Source organism: Cucurbita moschata, unplaced genomic scaffold (assembly GCF_002738365.1).
Source record: "Cucurbita moschata cultivar Rifu unplaced genomic scaffold, Cmos_1.0 Cmo_Scf00003, whole genome shotgun sequence".
Classification (NCBI taxonomy): Eukaryota; Viridiplantae; Streptophyta; class Magnoliopsida; order Cucurbitales; family Cucurbitaceae; genus Cucurbita; species Cucurbita moschata.
In genome coordinates this window covers 2727298-2747051 of record NW_019268519.1, presented here as the reverse complement: position 1 = coordinate 2747051, position 19754 = coordinate 2727298, and the positions used below count along the sequence as shown (strand labels likewise).

At 37.8% G+C, this 19754-nt stretch overlaps 6 protein-coding genes and 1 long non-coding RNA gene across 11 annotated transcripts in view; 3 read left to right on the top strand and 4 right to left on the bottom strand.

The window, feature by feature from the left end:
* The window catches only part of LOC111440864 (zinc finger CCCH domain-containing protein 32-like), a 4223-nt gene extending 3905 nt beyond the window's left edge, over positions 1 to 318 (bottom strand). Inside the window, exon 1 of the mRNA XM_023077688.1 lies at positions 109 to 318. Coding sequence (XP_022933456.1) covers positions 109 to 180 — 72 coding nt within the window. The 5' untranslated portion in view covers positions 181 to 318. The remainder of the gene's footprint in view (positions 1 to 108) is intronic.
* A 371-nt stretch (positions 319 to 689) lies between these two features.
* On the top strand, positions 690 to 2401 carry LOC111437803. 2 transcript variants are annotated; one of them, XM_023075890.1, is made up of 3 exons: positions 690 to 1844; positions 1920 to 2020; positions 2110 to 2201. In XM_023075890.1, the coding sequence occupies exons 1-3, from the start codon at positions 1134 to 1136 to the stop codon at positions 2111 to 2113; spliced, it is 816 nt and encodes a 271-aa protein (XP_022931658.1). In that variant the 5' UTR covers positions 690 to 1133; the 3' UTR covers positions 2114 to 2201. The 2 variants fall into 2 exon arrangements, with proteins under 2 accessions (XP_022931658.1, XP_022931647.1); XM_023075879.1 differs by having other exon boundaries at positions 696 to 1844; positions 1920 to 2401.
* Positions 2402 to 2434: 33 nt separating this feature from the next.
* Positions 2435 to 5717, bottom strand: LOC111437793 (nudix hydrolase 19, chloroplastic-like). The gene is made up of 6 exons (XM_023075867.1): positions 4679 to 5717; positions 4417 to 4557; positions 4233 to 4337; positions 3218 to 3317; positions 2955 to 3047; positions 2435 to 2825 (listed from the first exon to the last, which is right to left on the bottom strand). Exons 1-6 carry the CDS (start codon positions 5450 to 5452, stop codon positions 2584 to 2586), a joined length of 1455 nt encoding a protein of 484 aa, XP_022931635.1. The 5' UTR covers positions 5453 to 5717; the 3' UTR covers positions 2435 to 2583.
* Positions 5718 to 5943: 226 nt separating this feature from the next.
* On the bottom strand, positions 5944 to 7030 carry LOC111437828 (zinc finger Ran-binding domain-containing protein 2-like). Of its 2 annotated transcripts, XM_023075916.1 has the most exons (3): positions 6396 to 7030; positions 6240 to 6310; positions 5944 to 6166 (listed from the first exon to the last, which is right to left on the bottom strand). In XM_023075916.1, exons 1-3 carry the CDS (start codon positions 6716 to 6718, stop codon positions 6153 to 6155), a joined length of 408 nt encoding a protein of 135 aa, XP_022931684.1. In that variant the 5' UTR covers positions 6719 to 7030; the 3' UTR covers positions 5944 to 6152. The 2 variants fall into 2 exon arrangements, with proteins under 2 accessions (XP_022931684.1, XP_022931677.1); XM_023075909.1 differs by having other exon boundaries at positions 5944 to 6310.
* A 4234-nt stretch (positions 7031 to 11264) lies between these two features.
* Positions 11265 to 12179, top strand: LOC111437845. The gene is made up of 3 exons (XR_002709505.1): positions 11265 to 11547; positions 11627 to 11784; positions 11902 to 12179. It is a non-coding gene; the product is annotated as an uncharacterized LOC111437845 (long non-coding RNA).
* A 513-nt stretch (positions 12180 to 12692) lies between these two features.
* LOC111437807 (deSI-like protein At4g17486) lies at positions 12693 to 15260 on the top strand. Of its 2 annotated transcripts, none has more exons than XM_023075903.1 (4): positions 12693 to 13146; positions 13881 to 14168; positions 14594 to 14674; positions 14757 to 15260. In XM_023075903.1, exons 1-4 carry the CDS (start codon positions 12993 to 12995, stop codon positions 14960 to 14962), a joined length of 729 nt encoding a protein of 242 aa, XP_022931671.1. In that variant the 5' UTR covers positions 12693 to 12992; the 3' UTR covers positions 14963 to 15260. The 2 variants fall into 2 exon arrangements, with proteins under 2 accessions (XP_022931671.1, XP_022931676.1); XM_023075908.1 differs by having other exon boundaries at positions 12698 to 13146; positions 14823 to 15260.
* A 666-nt stretch (positions 15261 to 15926) lies between these two features.
* Positions 15927 to 18645, bottom strand: LOC111432778 (acyl-protein thioesterase 2-like). Of its 2 annotated transcripts, none has more exons than XM_023069727.1 (10): positions 18496 to 18645; positions 17797 to 17899; positions 17587 to 17701; positions 17468 to 17504; positions 17303 to 17372; positions 17039 to 17143; positions 16801 to 16951; positions 16627 to 16709; positions 16437 to 16530; positions 15927 to 16359 (listed from the first exon to the last, which is right to left on the bottom strand). In XM_023069727.1, the coding sequence occupies exons 2-10, from the start codon at positions 17825 to 17827 to the stop codon at positions 16287 to 16289; spliced, it is 759 nt and encodes a 252-aa protein (XP_022925495.1). In that variant the 5' UTR covers positions 17828 to 17899; positions 18496 to 18645; the 3' UTR covers positions 15927 to 16286. The 2 variants fall into 2 exon arrangements, with proteins under 2 accessions (XP_022925495.1, XP_022925502.1); XM_023069734.1 differs by having other exon boundaries at positions 17797 to 17895; positions 18496 to 18642.
* Positions 18646 to 19754: the final 1109 nt, after the last annotated feature.

Sequence of the window (19754 nt, the reverse complement as noted above, 5' to 3'; positions counted from 1 at the left end):
AAAAAAAAAAAAAAAAAAAAAAAAAAAAAAAAAAAAAAAAAAAAAAAAAAAAAAAAAAAGGATGAACCTCAAAAAAGGGGTTAGATTGTTTAAGCAACAAAGGCAGACCTTCTTGCAGGTAAGAGGTGAAGCCAAGAAATAAACGCAATCAGTATTCCGCTTCCGAAATTCTTCCCCCATTTGGTATTCTTCTCAAAACTCGAAGGAATTGGAAGGAGGAGGAGAAGAAGAAGAAGACGAGAGAGCGTGTGAGAAGTGAAAAAGAAGCAACAAAATCATCGTCATAAAGGGCCTTCCATTGAATTTTCGATTTTTGATTTTACATGGCGGAGATCATTTTAAATTAAATTGTGTTACCCAAACCAAACAAAAATTAAAAAAAATTAAAAAAAATTAAATCTTCTATTTATTTTCGCATCCAATTCCATTTAATTATCTTACAATAATGAACTCAATAAATATATATAGCTACGTTCTTTATTATTAATGAACGTTAAACAAAATTTGCATGAAATCCTTCAATTAAGATTTCTTAATATATTAATTACATAACCAAATTTATATAAATTCATTATTTATCCATAATTTCTAATTTTTACTTTCTTGTCATTTAACTAAAATATATATATAATTTATCTAAGATTTTAGAGTGAGCATGAGGAGAGTGAGCCTATCCAGAGCTATGCCCCACTGACCAGACCTTCATTTTTGTCATCCTTCTCTTCAACGGTTGACAGCGCTTCACTGCTCAAAAGGTTGACAGCGTGACGGATTTACAATAATGTAAGATTCTTTCCAACTCCCTTTCATTTTCACTATCAAATTCAATCACCGCACTTCCTGGAGCTTCTCTTCCTGTCTTACCTAGTTTTGCGCCATACACTATTTGCTTTGAATGTGAAGAAACCCAGAGCCCCGCTTCTTCTTAACAACCTTTGTACTTCCATGGATTCTCGTGTAAATATCATGTCTTTCTTCATATTTTAATCCTGACAGATTTTTGGGTTTTTGGGGCATGAGTATTTGATGCTCCAATCTATTTCTTTCCACCCATTGAATTATCTATCTGTTCTGAGGAGAAATATGGCTGCTTAGTTTGAATCCCACTGAAATTCTTGCTCTTTACATAAAGGATGCTTGATGGAGGGATGGCTATGCCCTTTTATGCACTGAATTGCCCCGCACCTGTTCGACGAAATGCTAACGAAAGCATTACTCGCTTTAGAAGGAGATTAAACCCGTATTCATCTCTACAGATTTTCTCTGTTGTTCAAACGGATGAGAATGATAACTTACCAGTGTCCAAGAAGATATCAACTCCAGGAAAGTCTGTGTCAAAAGGTCGAGCTCCTAAGCCGCTTCTTGTCCAGCCAAATACCGTGGGTGTCATAGGAGGAGTATCGGTTATTTCTACTCTACTTTTCTTGGAAAAGCTCGTGTGGTGGAGCTTGAAGGATGGACAACAGAGCATACCATTTGTTGTCTGCAGCGATCCAGCATTAGGCAAAGGGATCCCCCCTCTCACTTCATTGACTACATTCCCCGCAAATTCTTCTCAACATGCTCAGACTGATGCTCCCATCATCGAGATTTTGAAGCAAAAATGCGTGTTTCTCGAGCAATCTGGAGCTCGGTGCCTAATTACACCTTGCCATCTTTCACATAGGTGGCTTAGTGACACAAGTTGTAAATTACCTTTCCTTCATGTGGGAGATTGTGTTGCTATGGAGCTTAAAGAGGCTAAGCTTAAGCCACTTGAAGCAGGGAGCAGTGTCCGGATTGGGCTGCTTGCGACTGATGCAGCTATAGTGACTGGTTTTTACCGTGAGAGACTACAAAATCAGGTTTTGTTAAATACATTCAGATCTATTTAGTAAATGATTCCAGAATTTGGTTCTGATTTCATTTTGTTTCTTCAGGGCTTTGAGGTTGTCTTGCCAGACGAAGCAACCATAAAGCATATTTTAGTTCCTGCAGTTGAAGCTTTGAACAAAAGGGATCAGGAAGGAGCAAGAAATCTGTTGAGGATTGCTGTTCATATTCTTTTGATAAGGGCTGTGAATATAGTAATACTTGCTTCTGATGAATTGCTTAATCTTCTTCCTCCAGATGATCCTATTCTGAAGAAATGTATTGACCCCATGGATGCGTTGGCCAGAGCAGCCATTAAATGGTCTAGATCTACAGGAAACTTACATGAGAAAGCTTAGCCTTTTCTCTCTTGTTCAGAAGCTGCATCATTTATGTATTCTTAGATAAGAAAATTGGAGCTATCAATGGCTCAAAACTAGAAGCTCTACTTTTTCCCTTTGGTAGAAACTAGTATGTGAAGAATATCCACCTGCTGCATTGTATTTTCAGACAATGAAACAAGAAGAATTACAAGGATTCTGCCTCAAAGGACTGCAATTACAAGAATTACAAGAATTACAAGGACTGCAATTTGTTTGCAAGGAACAATTGAATATGTGCTGTCAATGCCATTGCCCAGAGCTATGCAACTCGAACTAGCCTCACTAGCCTCAAAAGCCAAAATGCTACATCAAACTCAGCCTGGAAGGTTGATTCATATGAGTTTCAGCTTCATTTTTCATTGTCTTGATAAGCCCAAGAGGAGATAAGTTGATGAGCGATTGCATAAGGGCCAGGAAAGAACATGGAAGCAAGTCCACCATCTTCAGCGTTGATATCAGCAGACTGACTGTGTCTGCTTTCAACTCCGTTGCACAGTTGTTCGACTTTGGCTGCTGCAGATCTTTGCGTCTTCTTGTAGTCGCTTAATGTTAAAGCTTTCTTCACATCTTCTCTGGTGTGCCATTGGGCGTCTGTACACAAAGTTTCAACCAATTCAGATCCATTCAAAGTGATCGAGAATTTCAAGAGGAGTTGTCTTAGAAAGAAAACTAGAAGTGGCGACATTATAATGCAAATAATGTGAACATTAGTCGATATACCTTCTAACTCAGCCTTGTCCACCTTGATATCGAGCGATTTTGCATACGCAAAGAACCCAACCATCAATTGACACGGCATTGTGCTTCGTCCAACTGAGAAAGAATTACAATTTAAACGAAGATTCAAACTGATGGCCTAAAAGAGAGATTAAAGATATATATATCTCGATGAGAAACATGAAAAATGAGCGTTTTTGTTTCGAAAGTACCAACAGATAGTGCAAAGGTGTGGTTAAGAAGCTGTACTTTCAGAATGAACAGACCTGGCCATGGCTGAGAACTGTGATAGACCACCTTTCCAACTTCAATACCAGTCTCTTCCAATGTTTCTCTTATCACAGCTTCTTCCAAGCTTTCTCCAGGCTGATGACAATTACAAAAGAAAATCAATGAATTCTCTCGTTCATGAAATACATGTAACAAACAAGCCCACCGCTGGCAAATATCGTCCTCTTTGAGCTTTCCCTCAAAGTTTTAGAACTCGTCTATACTAGAGAGAGGTTTTCACACCCCTATAAGGGTGCTTTGTTCCCCTCTCTAACCGATGTGGGATCTCACAATCCACCCTCTTGAGAGCCCAGCATCCTCACTGGCACACCGCTGCTCAGATACCATTTGTAACAGCTTAAACCCACCGTTAGCAGATATTGTCCTATTTGGTATTTCCCTTGTAGGCTTCCCTCAAGGTTTTAAAACGCGTCTACTAGGGATAGGTTTCCACACCCAAGGGATGTTTTGTTCCCCTCCCTCAAGGTTTTAAAACGCGTCTACTAGGGATAGGTTTCCACACCCAAGGGATGTTTTGTTCCCCTCCTCAAGGGTTTTAAAACGCGTCTACTAGGGATAGGTTTCCACACCCAAGGGATGTTTTGTTCCCCTCCTCAAGGTTTTAAAACGCGTCTACTAGGGATAGGTTTCCACACCCAAGGGATGTTTTGTTCCCCTCCCTCAAGGTTTTAAAACGCGTCTACTAGGGATAGGTTTCCACACCCAAGGGATGTTTTGTTCCCCTCCTCAAGGGTTTTAAAACGCGTCTACTAGGGATAGGTTTCCACACCCAAGGGATGTTTTGTTCCCCTCCTCAAGGTTTTAAAACGCGTCTACTAGGGATAGGTTTCCACACCCAAGGGATGTTTTGTTCCCCTCCCTAACCGACGTGAGATCTCACAACACATGATATCATACTACAAATAAACTAGTCATATTCATTAGTGCTAGAAGTCTTATTCTATCAAATGTATTTCTATCATTCTTCTTGCCATTGGCAAAGAAAGGTACCTCCATAAAACCAGCTAAGCAACTCCATTTTCGGGGCACATATCTCGATTGCCTGCTTAAGAGTGCGCGGTCGTTCTCCTGGTCAATGACTAACATGATAACAACCTGCAATGAACAAGATCAATAGATAGCCTTCAGTATGCAGAGGTTCAGCAATCATAAAAGCAAAGGATTATGATCTCACAGGATCGACACGAGGGAAAATCCTCAACTTGCATGACTGATTGGAGCATTCCCTTCGCTTCCCAGCTTCCATTGGGACTGTCCTTTCTCCACAATGCCCACAGAAACGTGATGTTCTATGCCAATCTAGCAAAGCCCTGCCCTGAGCAATCAATCGAACAAACCAGAAAGGTACGCACAGATTCAACCACATTTCAAGTAATTAAGAAGTTTGAGAAACGATGTTCATACTCCAAATTGAAAAACCAATTCTGAGCACTTACATGACCAGCAATAGCCAACTGTCCCATGGCCCATGTATCCGACCAATTCGTGGCTACCATGAGCATTCGCAGCTCGATAAAATTGAGCTTCCTTTGACCCAATTCCGCATCCAAATTATCCGCGCCAGAGAAATCAGTGGCCCAATAAACAGCATCGTCTTCAACAGAAGAACCGAGATAAACCAACAAATCTTCTGTTACCTTCGACCCAGACAAGGCCAATAGACTTTCGCAATCAGCCAAGCTGATCCAACCGAGACCCCACCCAGACGCCAAACCACCGTTCCTCTTCCCGCCATTGCAAGAAACCAACGGCCAGCCCTTCCTGAAGGGCAAAATTTTGAAATCTGGTGAAGATAGCAAAGGGGTTTTCGCCAGAAGCTTCGATTTCAGCGATTCGAACGACGAATCGGGTGAAAGGGGATTTTCAGGTTTGGGGGTTTTGGATCTTATAGGGTTTCGCGCAAAGGCATGCGACTGTAAGTTAATGGACATGGAAGGGGTTCCGGTGGAGGAACAGAAGGTTGCTCCATTGAAGGAGGAGTTAAACGGCGGGAAGAAACGAGACGAAGCAGGAGGAAGATGAAGCAGTCGAGAAGTCGATTTGGATACAGTGAGGAATGTTCTTGCGCCGTTCGCCATCAGAAATCCAAGGCGATCAAAATTCAAAAAGCAGTTTTTGTTCATTCTTTTGAACTCTACGTGGTTATGAGGTGTCCAATTCTCCTTCACAAATCCCCTCACTTGAAAATTCACCAACACCACCAACGTCATCCAACCAACAAAACAAAACAAAATTAAAACAAGCCTACTTCAGTGAAGCAACGAGAAGCAAGAACAACGGATGAACAAAATGATGACGATGAACAAGTTCAGGTAAGAATTTTCCATGATAAGTTAATTGGAATCTCCAAAATAAACAAAATCTTGTTTGTAGCCACAAAATTAGAGTTGGGTTTGACTCAGAATTTGAGGGTAATTATTAGAAGGGTGTTCTCCATTAATGTCCACTGAATTGGGGCATCTGGTTCTTATCTATTTTAACAACTTATTTCTTTGAGATTATGAGTCTTATCTTCTTAGGAACCTGCCTGCTATTCACACAGATTCTGAATCTTTAACCTTTCCTCCTGCTTCAATCTCATTTCAATTTGATTTTGTGTTTATAAAGCAACCATCCACATCTCATCTCATCTCATTCAGTTCTGTTCGAGACAGACAGAGAGCAGCGTTGAGGATTATTGGGAAAGAGCTCGTGCTCAAAGTGAATAATATCATACTATTATAGAGAATCGTAATTCCTAACCAAGTAACGCTGTGTTACAATGATGGAGGAAGTATATGGCCTATTCTAAGTGCTTACATTATTATTGTTAGTCATTAAAAAAAGAAAAAGGCAGCATTTTGATAGGAATCAGATGCCAAGTAGGCGATATAATCGCATAAACAGAGTCTTCCAAAATTCCTTCTCGCTTTAAACTGCAGCACCTGCAGCGCCCAGAGTTGTATTACAGACCCAACTGAGCTACAGCATCAAATATTGTAATTGATATGAACTTACCGAAATCTCTTGGCGTTTTGCATTTAAAACACTCTGTCCTGCTTGCATAATTATGCACTCCGCATCCCATTCTGTAGAACACAACATTACGGTTTTGGGTAAGGAATTTGAAGTGTTGTGTAGGTGAAACTAATGCAGATTGTTGAGTGTGCGTACCTTGGGCAAATCCAGTCTCCAGATTTCCATCCAGGCGGGATAGTTGCATCAGATCCATACTGATAGGCAGCACAGTCAGAAGGATAGGCGGACTTAAACGCACCACATTTAAAGCAGTTGGGGCGGCTAGCGTAATTGTGAGCTCCGCAGGTGAGGGTGGTGCAGTACCAGTCTCCGGCCAACGCCTCCGTGTTGGTGTAAGTGTAAGTTGAAGGGTCTGGGCCTCCATACTTGGGGTAAGCGCAACGATGGCAGGCTTCTCTTTTCTTGAAGTTCACGTTCTGGCAAGCGTTGCATATCCAGTCTCCTGATGACCAGCTCATTCCAAAATAAAGAACTCAGCTTTGATGAAGAAAAGGAGGGTTGTGTTGGGTAATTGGTGGAAGGAGATTTAAATTTTGGTATTGTTTGGTGAGGGGAATGGGGTGTTTATATAGTTCTTCAAGTTCTTGTAGCGTTCTATTGTTCTTTTGTTCCTTTGCCTTTACACAAATGGTTTCCTCGTGACGCGATTCCCGAAGTTGAAAATTTTTTACTTTTTGTTTTTGTTTTGAGTTTCATAATCGATGAAGTTAGGGTTATTTATGGAAGTGTTTGATTTGAAGTTGAGATGCTAAGTAGGAATGGCCTCTAGAAGTGGGGAATTATCAAATTCCCCATCTACTATGTTTATTATTTTTTATATATTCCATGCAGACTATTATGTAATATAATATATTTTCATCACTACCTATCTATCTAGAATAGAAGAACTCACCCGACTCAATCTATTTCTTTTATTTATTAGTAGATATGTTTATTTTATTCGGTATCCGCCTCGAATAGCGAGGAGATTTCTAATTAGATATATGGAACTGGGGAAGAAGGAGAGAGTGGGGAACATTTTTTCCCTGTTAGATAAATGGAGTTGTGAACGAGATTATACTTTTCATCCCCGTCTTTGCATAATTCCCTCATTTGTTTAATATAATAGTTTTATAAGCAATATACTATATTTTTATATTCTAGGTTTGTTACATTAGGAATTTTCTTCCGAGATGTGGATTTTATTGGGTGATGGCATGTTTTTTTTTTTTTTTTTTAAGTTCAATTGTTTGTGTGGGTGAGAATTTAAACTTTTCACTCAATGTTATAATAACCTAATTAAGATGAGAACTTTTCTTAAAAGTATTATCCCTCGTAAATGTATCCCATTTCACGATTTTATATATATATATATATAAAAGAATTTCAATGTAGCTTTTGCTTTAAATATTTGGGAGTGTTGTGAGTTAGTTTAGGTGCATCTCAACTAATCTTACAGGACAATTATTTGTTCTTGTTACATTTGATTGTCAAGAAAATAGGTAGGATATTAAATTTTAGGTAGATGACCATGTGAACTCCATCTCAATATAATCGAGGTTGGGATGATGAGAGTTTATGTAGGAAGTGATAGCTAGCTAGCTAACTGCACATCAACGCACTATAAGAACTAATGAATACAATGCCTTTGTGTTGGATGACGTTTGTTTGGTCCAACGGGGACGAATAAGCCTTCCCCATATAGTTTCATTACAAAATAAAAAGAGAAAAAGAGGGGTTAATTAAAAAAAAGAAGTTGTTTTCTCGAAGAAGTTGTTTGTTGGGGTATTATTAATATAATTGCCCCTTCCTATTTTCTATTGGAATCTATTCCTATTTATTAAGTGCTCATCCATCAACCCTCCAAATTTCTCTTCCTTCAATAATTCAACAAAAAGATGGCCACTCCCATTGCTTAACTTATATGCATGCATATGCAGATTCGATTCCCAAATTTTACTTCCATTCGACTCGACTCGTACTGTGAGATCTCCACATCAATTGAAGAGAAGAACAAAACATATTTTATATAAGAGTGAAAATCTTTCCCTAGTACACTTATTTTAAAACCGTAAGATTGATGACGATATATAATAGATGAAAGTGCTGATGAATTTAGGCGATTACAGATGCAGTTAACAATAATATTGATGTGACATGACATGTCTATTAATATTTCAATTTATCCTATCATATCAAGTTAAGTTTACGAAGAAAAAAATATTTATTTAATGAGTATTCTATGCCAGTGAATTGTGTAAATGCCTTGAAGTGAATGAAAACATAAATTTGATATCGACCTACTCTAATAAATTTATGTGTCGGATCAAGTTTTAGGGTTCAAAGGTAATATTGACTAATAAAACTATATTCTTACATAAAATTGAGGACTAAAATAAAATTTATTATTTAAAATTTTATAGATATTAAAATAGAATTAAAAAGTTTTTTTTAAGCAAAATAATTTGTTTAATCGATGAAATTTAGATTTCATAGTTTTAATACGATGTTTTAATTTTTAAATGACAATACTTTGACGTTAGGAGGAAAATAATATGGATTAAATTTAAGAAAAGTTGAAAATAATTAAATTGGAATAATTGGGATTGCGGCGAACCGACGCTGGGTGGAGTTCATGGGTCAGCGTGACAACTTTACAGAAATATCAAAAAAGTGATTTATTACTTTACTGTATATATATATATTTCTTTAAATTTGGGAATATTATAAATTTTATCGTCTCCAAAAATATGTATATATTATCCATCTATTTATTTATTTTCTACACGTGCATGCACGTATGTAAGGGAGCTATTAATAAATACAACAATGGTACACGTGGCGGTCGTACATACGGTTGCTAAGTTTGACCTAGCATTTGATAAGGAAGAATAAAAAATAAAAAGAAAAAAGGTGAGGACAAAAATGTAATAACCAGAGAGAGACAAGGTGAATATTCCAATTAAACATGAAAACCTTAGACAAATGCAAATGCAAATGCAAATGCCCTACCATTCCCAAAGCTCTCTTTATTCTCTCCATTTTCCATTATTATTATTATTATTATTATTTGTAAAAAAAAAAAAAAACAAATAAATAAATAAAATAATTGAGTGTTTTTAAAAGAAAAGGCAAACCCCTTTAATAATACTTGGAGAATCCTCATCCCAACACTTCAAAGCAAAGATCCCTTTATATATTCCCTCAATCTGAATATTCCAATTTTCCATTTCTTATTTGGCTTTTCATATCCTTAACCCTTATTTTACCCTTTCTTTATATGTAATTTAAATATATTAAAAATAATTTAAAGTCCAAAACTAAATAAAAAATCTAAGTTAAAAAAAAAAAAAATTCAATTTCTAATTGGCACTTGTCTTTGGCGGGTAAGGTCCGTACAACTACATTTCAAATAATAACGACCCTTATCTTTTGCGCCTTGGATTTCAATGATTCGACGGCTCTCGATGAGTCTGTCAGCGGTTATGCCATTAGTTTTCTTTGTCAGAATGATTCATTCGGGAGTCAAGCCGGATTCTTATACTTTTCCTTTTCTATTCAAGTCTTGCGCGAAGCTAGCCTCTGCCCATGGAGGGAAACAGATTCGTGCGTATGTCTTGAAGCTTGGGTTTGGTTTGATGTGTATATTCATAATTCGCTCATCATCAATGCCCATTTGGTGTTTGATCAAAGTAATTTAAGGGATGCAATTTCTTTCACTGCACCAATTGCGGGTTACGCTATGTGGGGTAATACGGATCGCGCACGGAAAGTGTTTGATGAAATGCCTGTTAGAGACGTGGTGTCTTGGAATGCTATGGTTGCTGGCTATGGGCAAACTAGTCGATCCAAGAGGGATCGTTAATGTTTGAAGAAACGAGGAAGGCAAATGTTACCCGTCTCTGTTCTTTCTGCTTGTGCTAAGTCAAATGCTCTAGATTTTGGAAACTCGACACGCTTTTGGATTGAAGATTTTGGGCTTCATTCGAATCTTAAGCTTGTTAATGCACTTATTGTGATCTTCAGACTGCTCGTGAGTTGTTTGACGATGCCTGAAAGGGATGTGGTTATTGGATCATGGAAGTCCCACATCGGCTAATTTAGGGAATGATCATGGGTTTATAAGTGAGGAATACTAACTTCATTGGTATGAGGCCTCTTGGGGAAGCCCAGAGCAAAACCATGAGAGCTTATGCTCAAAGTGAACAATTTCATACCATTGTGGAAAGTCGTGTTCGTCTAACCGTGGTCTCATGGACTGTAATGATGTGAGTGTGTTTACACTCACAAGAGCAGCTATACATGTTTATATAATCGTAGACTTCGACTCTGCCAGCACCTCTCTTTGGACGAGTCTGGTCGATATGTATGCTAAATGCGGCAAGATGGCAGCTTTTCCGATCATACGACACTTCACTTAATTTTGCATGTAAACTCGGTTGCCGATCATGTAATCGTAACCTGCTATAACTTTTTATTTTAAAAAATATATCCAAGTGTAGTTCCCAGCAGTAAACTCTTCCCCCACAGTGGAATTTGAGCCTGTGGCTGATGAACAAACTACATCTTGTGAGAATCAGATGCAGCCAAAGCTGGTATGCCCTTTGTGCCGAGGGAAGGTTAAAAAGTGGGTTGTTGATGAGCATGCTCGTCAGTTCATGAATGCAAAATCAAATTGTTCTTGGGAGACATGTAACTTCAGTGGAACCTATACAGATCTTAGGAAGCACGCAAGGAAGGAGATCCTCTTGTTCGTCCATCAGAAGTCGACCCAGAACGACAGCATAATTGGAGACGACTTGAGCGACAAAGGGACCTGGGAGATCTTCTTAGCACACTACAATCATCATTTGGGGAGGATAGGGTTGATGATGATAGTATTTTGCCCATTGTTGATGGGGGCTGGCTCACAGTTTTTCTCCTTATTCGAGTTTTTAGACCTGAATCCGGTAGGAGGAGCAGCAGTTGGTCTAATGTATCTAGAGCTAGAGAGCAACCAAGTTATAGGAGGAGAGAGTTATGATTGAGAAATAGGATCATCTTCCAGAGACGAAGATAATGACTCTTCAGACGATGGATCAGGATCGTCGAGGCATCAAGATCGCACACAGCGACAGACAACACCTGATAATCCACCTTGATGGTTTATATTTTGATTCTCATGCTGTAAGGATGGTTGGTTAAACAGGTTTGCTCAATCTGTGTGGCAGCAGGTATCAATTTCCCACAATTTCCCACATGGAAAGAAAGATGGAGGCTGTTCCTTGCTGCCTTTATCATGTGTTCCGTTGATTCTGGATCAATTCTGGTTCGAATCTTGTAATTTACTGCACCTCCAGTCATTTAATCTCTTTCTAACTTTCAATAAAATTACTCTGTTTTCACAGGAAATGGTAAATTCAGCCTGGACCATCCATCTTCTATGTCAGCTCCTTGGATATCCAGCCTCAAACAAACAAACACAAAAGGAGATTCTTGTTTTGATGATGGATATAATGGAATAACTAAACAAACAACATTTGGCGGTGTATCTTCCTACACACTGGTATGTAGCCAAGTATTTTTTTGGTTCATATTATAGCTCTAAGCTACATGAACGCTATATAAATGCAATCTGTTAGCTAAATGTGTCTCTTAGTTGAGCTCAATTTCACTTTTTCAGGTTCAACAATGTATACTTGAATCATGAAAGATCACCCAAAATGTTAAAAGGGTCGGGATGACTTCTAACCGGTGAGATTTTATCGGTTGGTTAATTAAGCAATAATCTAAGTAAGTTGTAGTTCAGGCGGATGTTCAAACTTCTAACTTATTAGGTAAAATCATATATTACAAAAAAAAAAAAAAAAAAAACTATGCTTTACTAATGCATTTGAAGGATTGTTTAAAGTTCATTCCTGCCCACCAATCAAGGAGTGTCACATGATTATATACATATTCAACAAATTGGAGCCATCTAAATAGAAATTATTTTGGGAAATTAGGGTGGCCCACTCGTAAAAACAACTCTCTTTAATATATAATTAAAAAAAAATTAATTACTAATCGTAGATATTTATAATTCAATTTCTATAGGAGAGACTTTCAATTGTGTATTTAACAAATCTTTTATCTTATCGGGTAACTATTTTATTTTTATTTTTAAAAATTGTGTTTAAAAAAAAAAACTTGTTTTTTTGTTTTTGTAGTTTGACTTTTGATTCAAATATTTTTTTTAAAAAATGTAAAATTGATGGCAAATGCATTGAAAAAAAAAAAGCATAAATTTGAGAAATAAAATACTAAAATTACTTGATGATTAATTTAAGCTTAAAAGTTTGAGGAAGTAATTAGAAGGTTTGAATAGGTTGGAGTTGTTATATTTTACCCTAACAAGTCATTTTCCAAACAAAACCATATATTTAATAATTTTATTTAGCAGAATGAAGCACAATATCATTTATTTGGGTGTGCACCAAATCGAACGTCTGGGAGCCCACCCATTCGTTTATCTTCTTTCTCATTTGCCACTTTTATATTATTGATGTTTCTGTTAATAATTTCTTCGAAATTCCTGAGCTTTTTCTTTCTCCCATCTCGCCGGAGATCGACCCTACTTTCTTTTATTCCTGTTTTTTCTCCGATGGGCAGAGAAGGGTAAGGTAAAAAGGGAAGGGAAAGTAAAAGTTAGGAGGTTTTCTTTCTAGATTTTCAAGTTCAGATTCATTCTGGAAAGATATTCTTGCGAGAAAAGAAAAGAAAAAAAAATTGAAGATGGGAGCAGAGAGCACCTCGGAAACGACCCCCGTAAGTGGAGATTGGAACGAGAAATACGAGACCCAGGTGGTGTTGAACGTTTATGATCTCACCCCTGCCAACAATTATTCTTATTGGTTTGGTTTTGGGATTTTTCATTCGGGTATTGAAGGTGATTTTCGTATCTGCTTCTGCCCTCTCCCCCTTTTCTTATCTTCCTGATTTTGTTTGGTGTTTGGTGCACTCTTTATGTTTGTTAAAATGCATCTGATGCTCTGAAGAAAGATTGTTCAAACCCTTCCTCCTTTTCTTTTGGAATTTCTTCAAGTATTTGGTCTACAATGGAACTGAATCAAAACTACAGAACATTGATTTTAAACATCTTGTGTTAATGAATGAACTCCGAATCATCTTCCATTGTCTGGATTGGTTGATCTGAAGCTGGTTCTGGATGTGTGGAACATTTTCAATGAGGTGTTGCAAAATCTTTTCTTGTAGTTGCCATTGAAATATCCGAATCATCAGGGTCAGCGAAATCAGATTTTGTAATGTGGGTTGTTCTTAGAATCTTCCAACTGTTGTAGATCTTGTTTTCTTCTCTGATTAGCCATTGAATATTTGGAGAGAAATAGAATCTCTTAAGTTCTGTGTGTGTTTGTGTTTGTGTTTATGTTTGCTTTAGAGATAAGAGAGGGTTTGGCGTGATCTCATCATGTTTCTAAGATTGAAGCATTTTTGGATCAAAAGAAAGGCTTCCAACTGATGTAAAACTTAATTTATGTATGAAAATTCTTGATTATAAGTCAGAATTTTCAAGTCAATGTTATGGCTATTGTGAACCTAACGTGTGCATTCATTTAAACCCAACGTGTGAATTCATTTAAGTGTGTTTGGTGTTGCTCACAGTCCACGGTAAAGAGTATGGGTTTGGAGCTCACGACTTCCCTGCTAGTGGAGTTTTTGAAGTAGAACCAAGGAGCTGTCCGGGTTTTATATACCGATGTTCTGTCACGTTGGGAAAACTTGATATGCCTCCCTCTGAATTTAGAACGTTCATTGAAACTGTTGCCTCTGAATATCATGGAGATACATATCATCTTATTTCCAAGAACTGTAATCATTTTACTGATGATGTCTCCAGCAGATTGACTGGGAAACGGATACCTGGATGGATCAATCGGCTCGCTCGGATGGGTAGCAGTTTTATCCCTTGAGCTCTCTTTGATTTCTTCCCAGCACACCATTTTTCACTTCCTTTGCATTCATCTTTTCATTGAATTCCTCTTGCCATTATGTTGATGCCATTGAAACCTATATACTGCTCCTTTTCTAAGAAAACTTGAATAGAAACTTCGTTTTTTGCATACTTGTCTGCTTGAATTGATTTTCCATCCAAATATGTAAAAGAAAAGTGATGATGGTTTGTTCCTTAATTGTTCCATCCTCAGTCATTACTATGATGCAAATAAAAGAAGGAATGATGATAGTTTACTGTTGTAACTTCACTCGAACACGTTTGATGGGTATGGATGTCGCCCGTTTGACATCGAACTCGGTCTCTGCATGCATTTGCAAGCGTAAAAGTGAATTCTGCTAACTTCCTCTGGTGAAAACTTCAGGTGCTTTGTGCAGTTGTTTGCTACCTGAAAGTCTTCAAGTAACTACTGTCAAACAACTGCCCGAATACCACGAATACTCAGGTTTGTGGTCTCTTACTTGAATGTTTTATTTTTCCTCCTTGGGTTGATCTAGAACTTGTGGTCTGATGCAATACGTATGTAGTTAAAAACTTGAATCCAACGAAGTATGCTGTTATAAGCATTACCATTTGGGGTTTGTTTCCTCCAGAGGAAGAATGTACCACCGGGTCTCCATCGCTCGACACTCGACTGGTCTCGGCAGAAATTGTGGAAGATGAAGATAAGCGGCTGCTGACAGTATCAACTGGAATCACAGATGTTGCTTTCGTCCCAGAATCTCACAAGTGAAAGAGAGCAGAGAGGCAGGTGTCTTCTATTGCTTGCAAATCGTATCTCCCATGCCCGCGCCTAATGATCTTGTCTCCATTGCAAAAGTAAGAACTGTTTGGCTTCTTTGTATTAAATGTTTGGGAGTGGAATTGTTTTTATTCCGTAGATAGTTGTACTTCAGCTTTAATTGGCCCAAAGAGACATAGAGATCACTTTGAATGTTGTTTTGCTTCCATATCCTTTGAAATGATCGCAGTATTGCCTCGATTTGCAGAACAACTCTCAGTTTCAATGTTATATTATGAGTTAAGTTACATATTTGATCTCTGATACATTCTTAATAAATGTTGCATAAGAAATAACATTGATCTTTTTCTATTTCTAATAATTATCTTAATAAAAAAACATCAGATATGGCAGAAAAATCAAGTTGAAAATGCAATGATTGTTAGAATGTTTAAGAAGTTCCTAAACATTTTTAGAGCTCAAACATCAAATACATACAAATTAAAGTTCATATATTATGATTTATAATTATGTAATAGTTCTAGTTCCTCGCAAGCAGATATTGTCTATTTTGACTCATAAATGATATAACTTTTCACACATTTGTAAGGAATGTTTTGTTCTCCTCTCTAATCGATATGGGGTCTCACAATCCACCCCCTTAAGAGCCAGCGTCCTTGCTGATACACCACTCGATGTCTACGCCAAAAGTAGATATTGTCCATCACCATTAGCCTCACGATTTAAAACGCATCTGTTAGATAAAGGTTTTCACACCCTTATAAGAAATGTTTCATTCTCCTCTCCAATTGACATGGGATTGACATGGGATCTCACCGTTCTCTTTTATAAACATGTCACAACCTAGTGCAATAAAATATTTATAACCTCAAGATAAACATAGTATCATAGGGATTACCAAAAGGAATTTTCTCATTCATATAATAATGTTTTAAAAAGGGAGAAAACTTCAATATAATCAGATTCATCGTTCATCTCACAATAGTTAAGGTACACAAATTTGAGACAAAACTGTCTGATGGAATATGAAAGTAAGAACATGAAGCAAAATACGCAGGAAAATGATATATAGTGAAGAGTAACACTCAAGTGTGGGATAAAGTAATCCAACTTCCATGGGTCAGGGTATCTCTGCAGGTTCCAATCTTGGTGTAAAAACCATATCAAATATAGGTTCAGAAGGAATGTAATATATATATATATATATATATATATCACACCAAATCTGTTCCCAGTAAACTGTAGGGCAAAGAATTTGTCTAAACATCACAAGTAAAGATGGTGCAATTTGAAGAGCTTTCCCTTCCTCCCTCCTCTATAGCCCCAACTTTGAAGTTAACCAGGCGCAAACCTCATCCATCTCTTCAGGAACTGTGTAGTGCCCAAGTCTGTAAACAAAACACGACCCGATATCAAACAACACGTTACTTAGTTTCTTGATTTTAACACACACAAAGTCACATACGTGTTGTAGGATTTAAACGTAACGTCTTGAAATCCACATGAACGTAATGCCTGTGAAGATTTCTCTCCAAATTTATAAAGAACCACATCATCAACTGCAACACGTTTCACACCAAACCATTATCAGAAATGCAACAAGCTCAAATTTGTAACGTAATATTCTGCATGAACAATTATAAATTCATAAATACCTTTTCCATGACATAGCAAAACAGGCAATGATCCCGCTCCACTATTACTAGCTTTCATCTCTTCCATCTTGCTCTTCAAAGTCCTGGAATCACCACGATAACTCGTTAAATGAAGCTTTCTATTGATTTTAAAAGGATCAAAGATTGTACAGATGACAAAATTAAGAAGCCAACTTTGAACATGGAAGCCAGCCACTAAGCCCCACAACTGCACTCAAATTGGCTGGATAAGGATTGCCATTCCCATATTTTCCCAGTGAATGGCAGGTCGCCGAGTAAAGCGCAGTAGCTGCTCCCATACTGAACCCTCCTACAGCAAGCTTAACTGTAAAAAAGATTACAGCAGAATAACGCCAACAATCAGTAGAAAAAGCAAAAACAAATAGTATTTAGAAGGGCAAGAGAAACTTACTGTCAGATGGCTCTGTTGATAACAAATATGCAACGTGAGCAGCTGAAGCATCCAACCCCTCTAAATCATCTGGACCATCTTCTGAAAGATCTTCCACATCAAACCCTGGTTTAACAAGAACATCAGTCTTGAATATATAAGATATCAGTCTTGATGCTCTTGTTATTGTAAAATACATGAATAACAACTAGACTTTGCAGCATGGAGATCCCGGTTCAAGCGACGTTGAATAATTAAAGGAAAAGGGATTTCAGTAAAGCTTACAAGCAGTGGAAGGGAAGCCACCAAATAAAGCTATCGGTCGAGTAGGTGCAGTTGGACATATCCATTTAATCTGCATCAATAACTCCAAGTTTAAATTCATCTTCCCACCATGGAGAATAGCAGTGTAAATGCTTATAAATAGTTTGATAAGCTTCATATTCTTACATTTGGTAGGGGAAGGGTCTCCAAGAGCTGCGACCAGCTGTCGAACAAAATCAAAACATTGCTAAACATAATAAAAACAATTAAGAAAAGAACAGAAAGAAAGAAAGAAAGAAGAAAACCTTGCGCCATTATCACCAAGACCATGAAGCCAGACAACAGTAGCTTGGTGTCTTCCCTTGGGCCTCACTACATGGGTTTTACCAAACTCAATTGCCTTTCTGGCAGTTTTAACACCTGAGGAGACGATGATACAATCAAGCAACAAAGTTCAAGCTTCCACAAAACAATATAATGTAAAGAGAAGAATGCAGAGGGATAAGTTCATTGACCAGAGACAACGGAAGAGCCAGCAAAACTCATATTCGCAGTACAAACGGCCAAGTGAACCGCCACCTGAAGAGATTGCCCCAGAATGGATCCTGCCGTAGCTACCTATGCCAAGAAATGGGAGGTGTTGGAATTGTTTTGAGAAACTTGTTGAATTAGAAATCATCCAAGGACCAAATCTCCTCAAACACCATCCAAAAACAATGCAACGACGCCACTTTAATCCAAGGTTAATAATTCATTTCATCCTTCCGACTAAAATTTCCATGATTCAGTCCCCTTTCAACCATCCAAGGAAGAAAGAGTCGAGAATGAGAGATGAGGAAATGCAATAATAGTAGAAACTATCTCAAATTTCAAGAGGTCGTTCAAAAATAAATGCATTTCAACCCAACCCCATGAAATTACAACAATTTTTCCCGTATGACTAAATCCCAAGAGCAGCAAAAAAGAACCCCACAAAGTCCTCAAAGAAACCACCAACAGAACACAACCCAAGATTCAGAAACGACTTCTCACCATCACCAAACCATCCCATCCCCAAAGAGAAACCAAAAAACCAAAAAAAATGAAGCCTCGTGTATTTCATTCAAAAAAATTCAAGAAAACGAATCAAAAGAGGAAAAACATCAACAACCCATGAAGAAATAATGAATCTGGAGGCAGAAACCAAAAGGGTATCGAGGAGGAAGAAAGTGAACCTGGGTGAAGGAGCCCGAAGTGGGTGTGCTTCTGGCTATATTTTCTTGTTGTCGTCGCTGTAGTGATTTGATTGCATCTCTTTCTACCACTCTGTCTCTATCTCTCAAAGTTTCCTTCTTTTTTCTTTTCTTTTTCCTTTTCTTTTGGAGGGCTTTGTGGCGTGTCCCCGCCACGCCCGGTCCGCACTTGTAGTTTTAATTGGCATAGCTGCAGCGCTGGGCTGGGGAGTGCCCAACTTTCCCCTCTCGGCCTCTCGGGCCCCCTCCCATCGCCTACGTGCTACACTTGGGCCTTGACCTTTCCCTCTTCTTTCTCCAAAACGGTATCACTTTCACAACCTTCGCCACCTGGCATGTATCCTTATCACTTTGCATCTGCCGTCCTAATCTTACAACGTTTTAGTAACGTTCTTTGTGTTCTGAAAAACAAAATGTAAGAACTCCGCCTTAGATATAACTTTCAATCATGTCATAATCGAGGATCCAACTCGATTTATAGTTGACTTTTTTTTATATCTAAAATTCTTGTGGGATAACTACATGACTATATAGTTACTTTTATGTTCTTCAATTAATCTAGAAACAATTGTCAAGGGACCAAGCTCCATTAATTGACTTGATTATATATATTAGGAACCATGAATCTCTACGAATCTTCACAATGATATGATATTGTTCACCTTGAGCATAAACTTTTTTAGATACTAAAAGACCTTATATCAATAGAAATAATATTTTTTATTTATATACATTTTTTTTTTTTATCCATTAGGTGACTACTTCTCTCAATAATCTTTAATAATATACAAACGGTTATCGAAGATGTTTGTAAATACACGAGAGTATAGAAGATGTTGAAAAACGTTTGTTTGAGTTATTTGGGTGTATAAACAAGATACACATTTTCCTTTCACATGAAAAGGCCTATGGTCATGCCTTTAGTTGCCCCTCAAGCAGCTTTTCAGTGAAGGCACCACCACCACCCCAGCTTGCTTCATTCATCATTCATCACTTTTGTCAACTCTTGGGATTTCAAATCTCTTCTCCCCACGCCATTTTTGGCTCCTAAAGCAAAGCCTGATTCTCTCCTTAACTGAACAAAACCAATGAAAGAGCAATTGTATATAAGGATGATCTGCCATTCCTTTCTCCTTCCATTCACCCCCAACACTACTTCCCCTTCACAATGCATAGGTCTTCAAGCACGTCTCGAAACTTCGACGAGTACTCGGTCGACATGCCACCGGGTTTCACCAGCT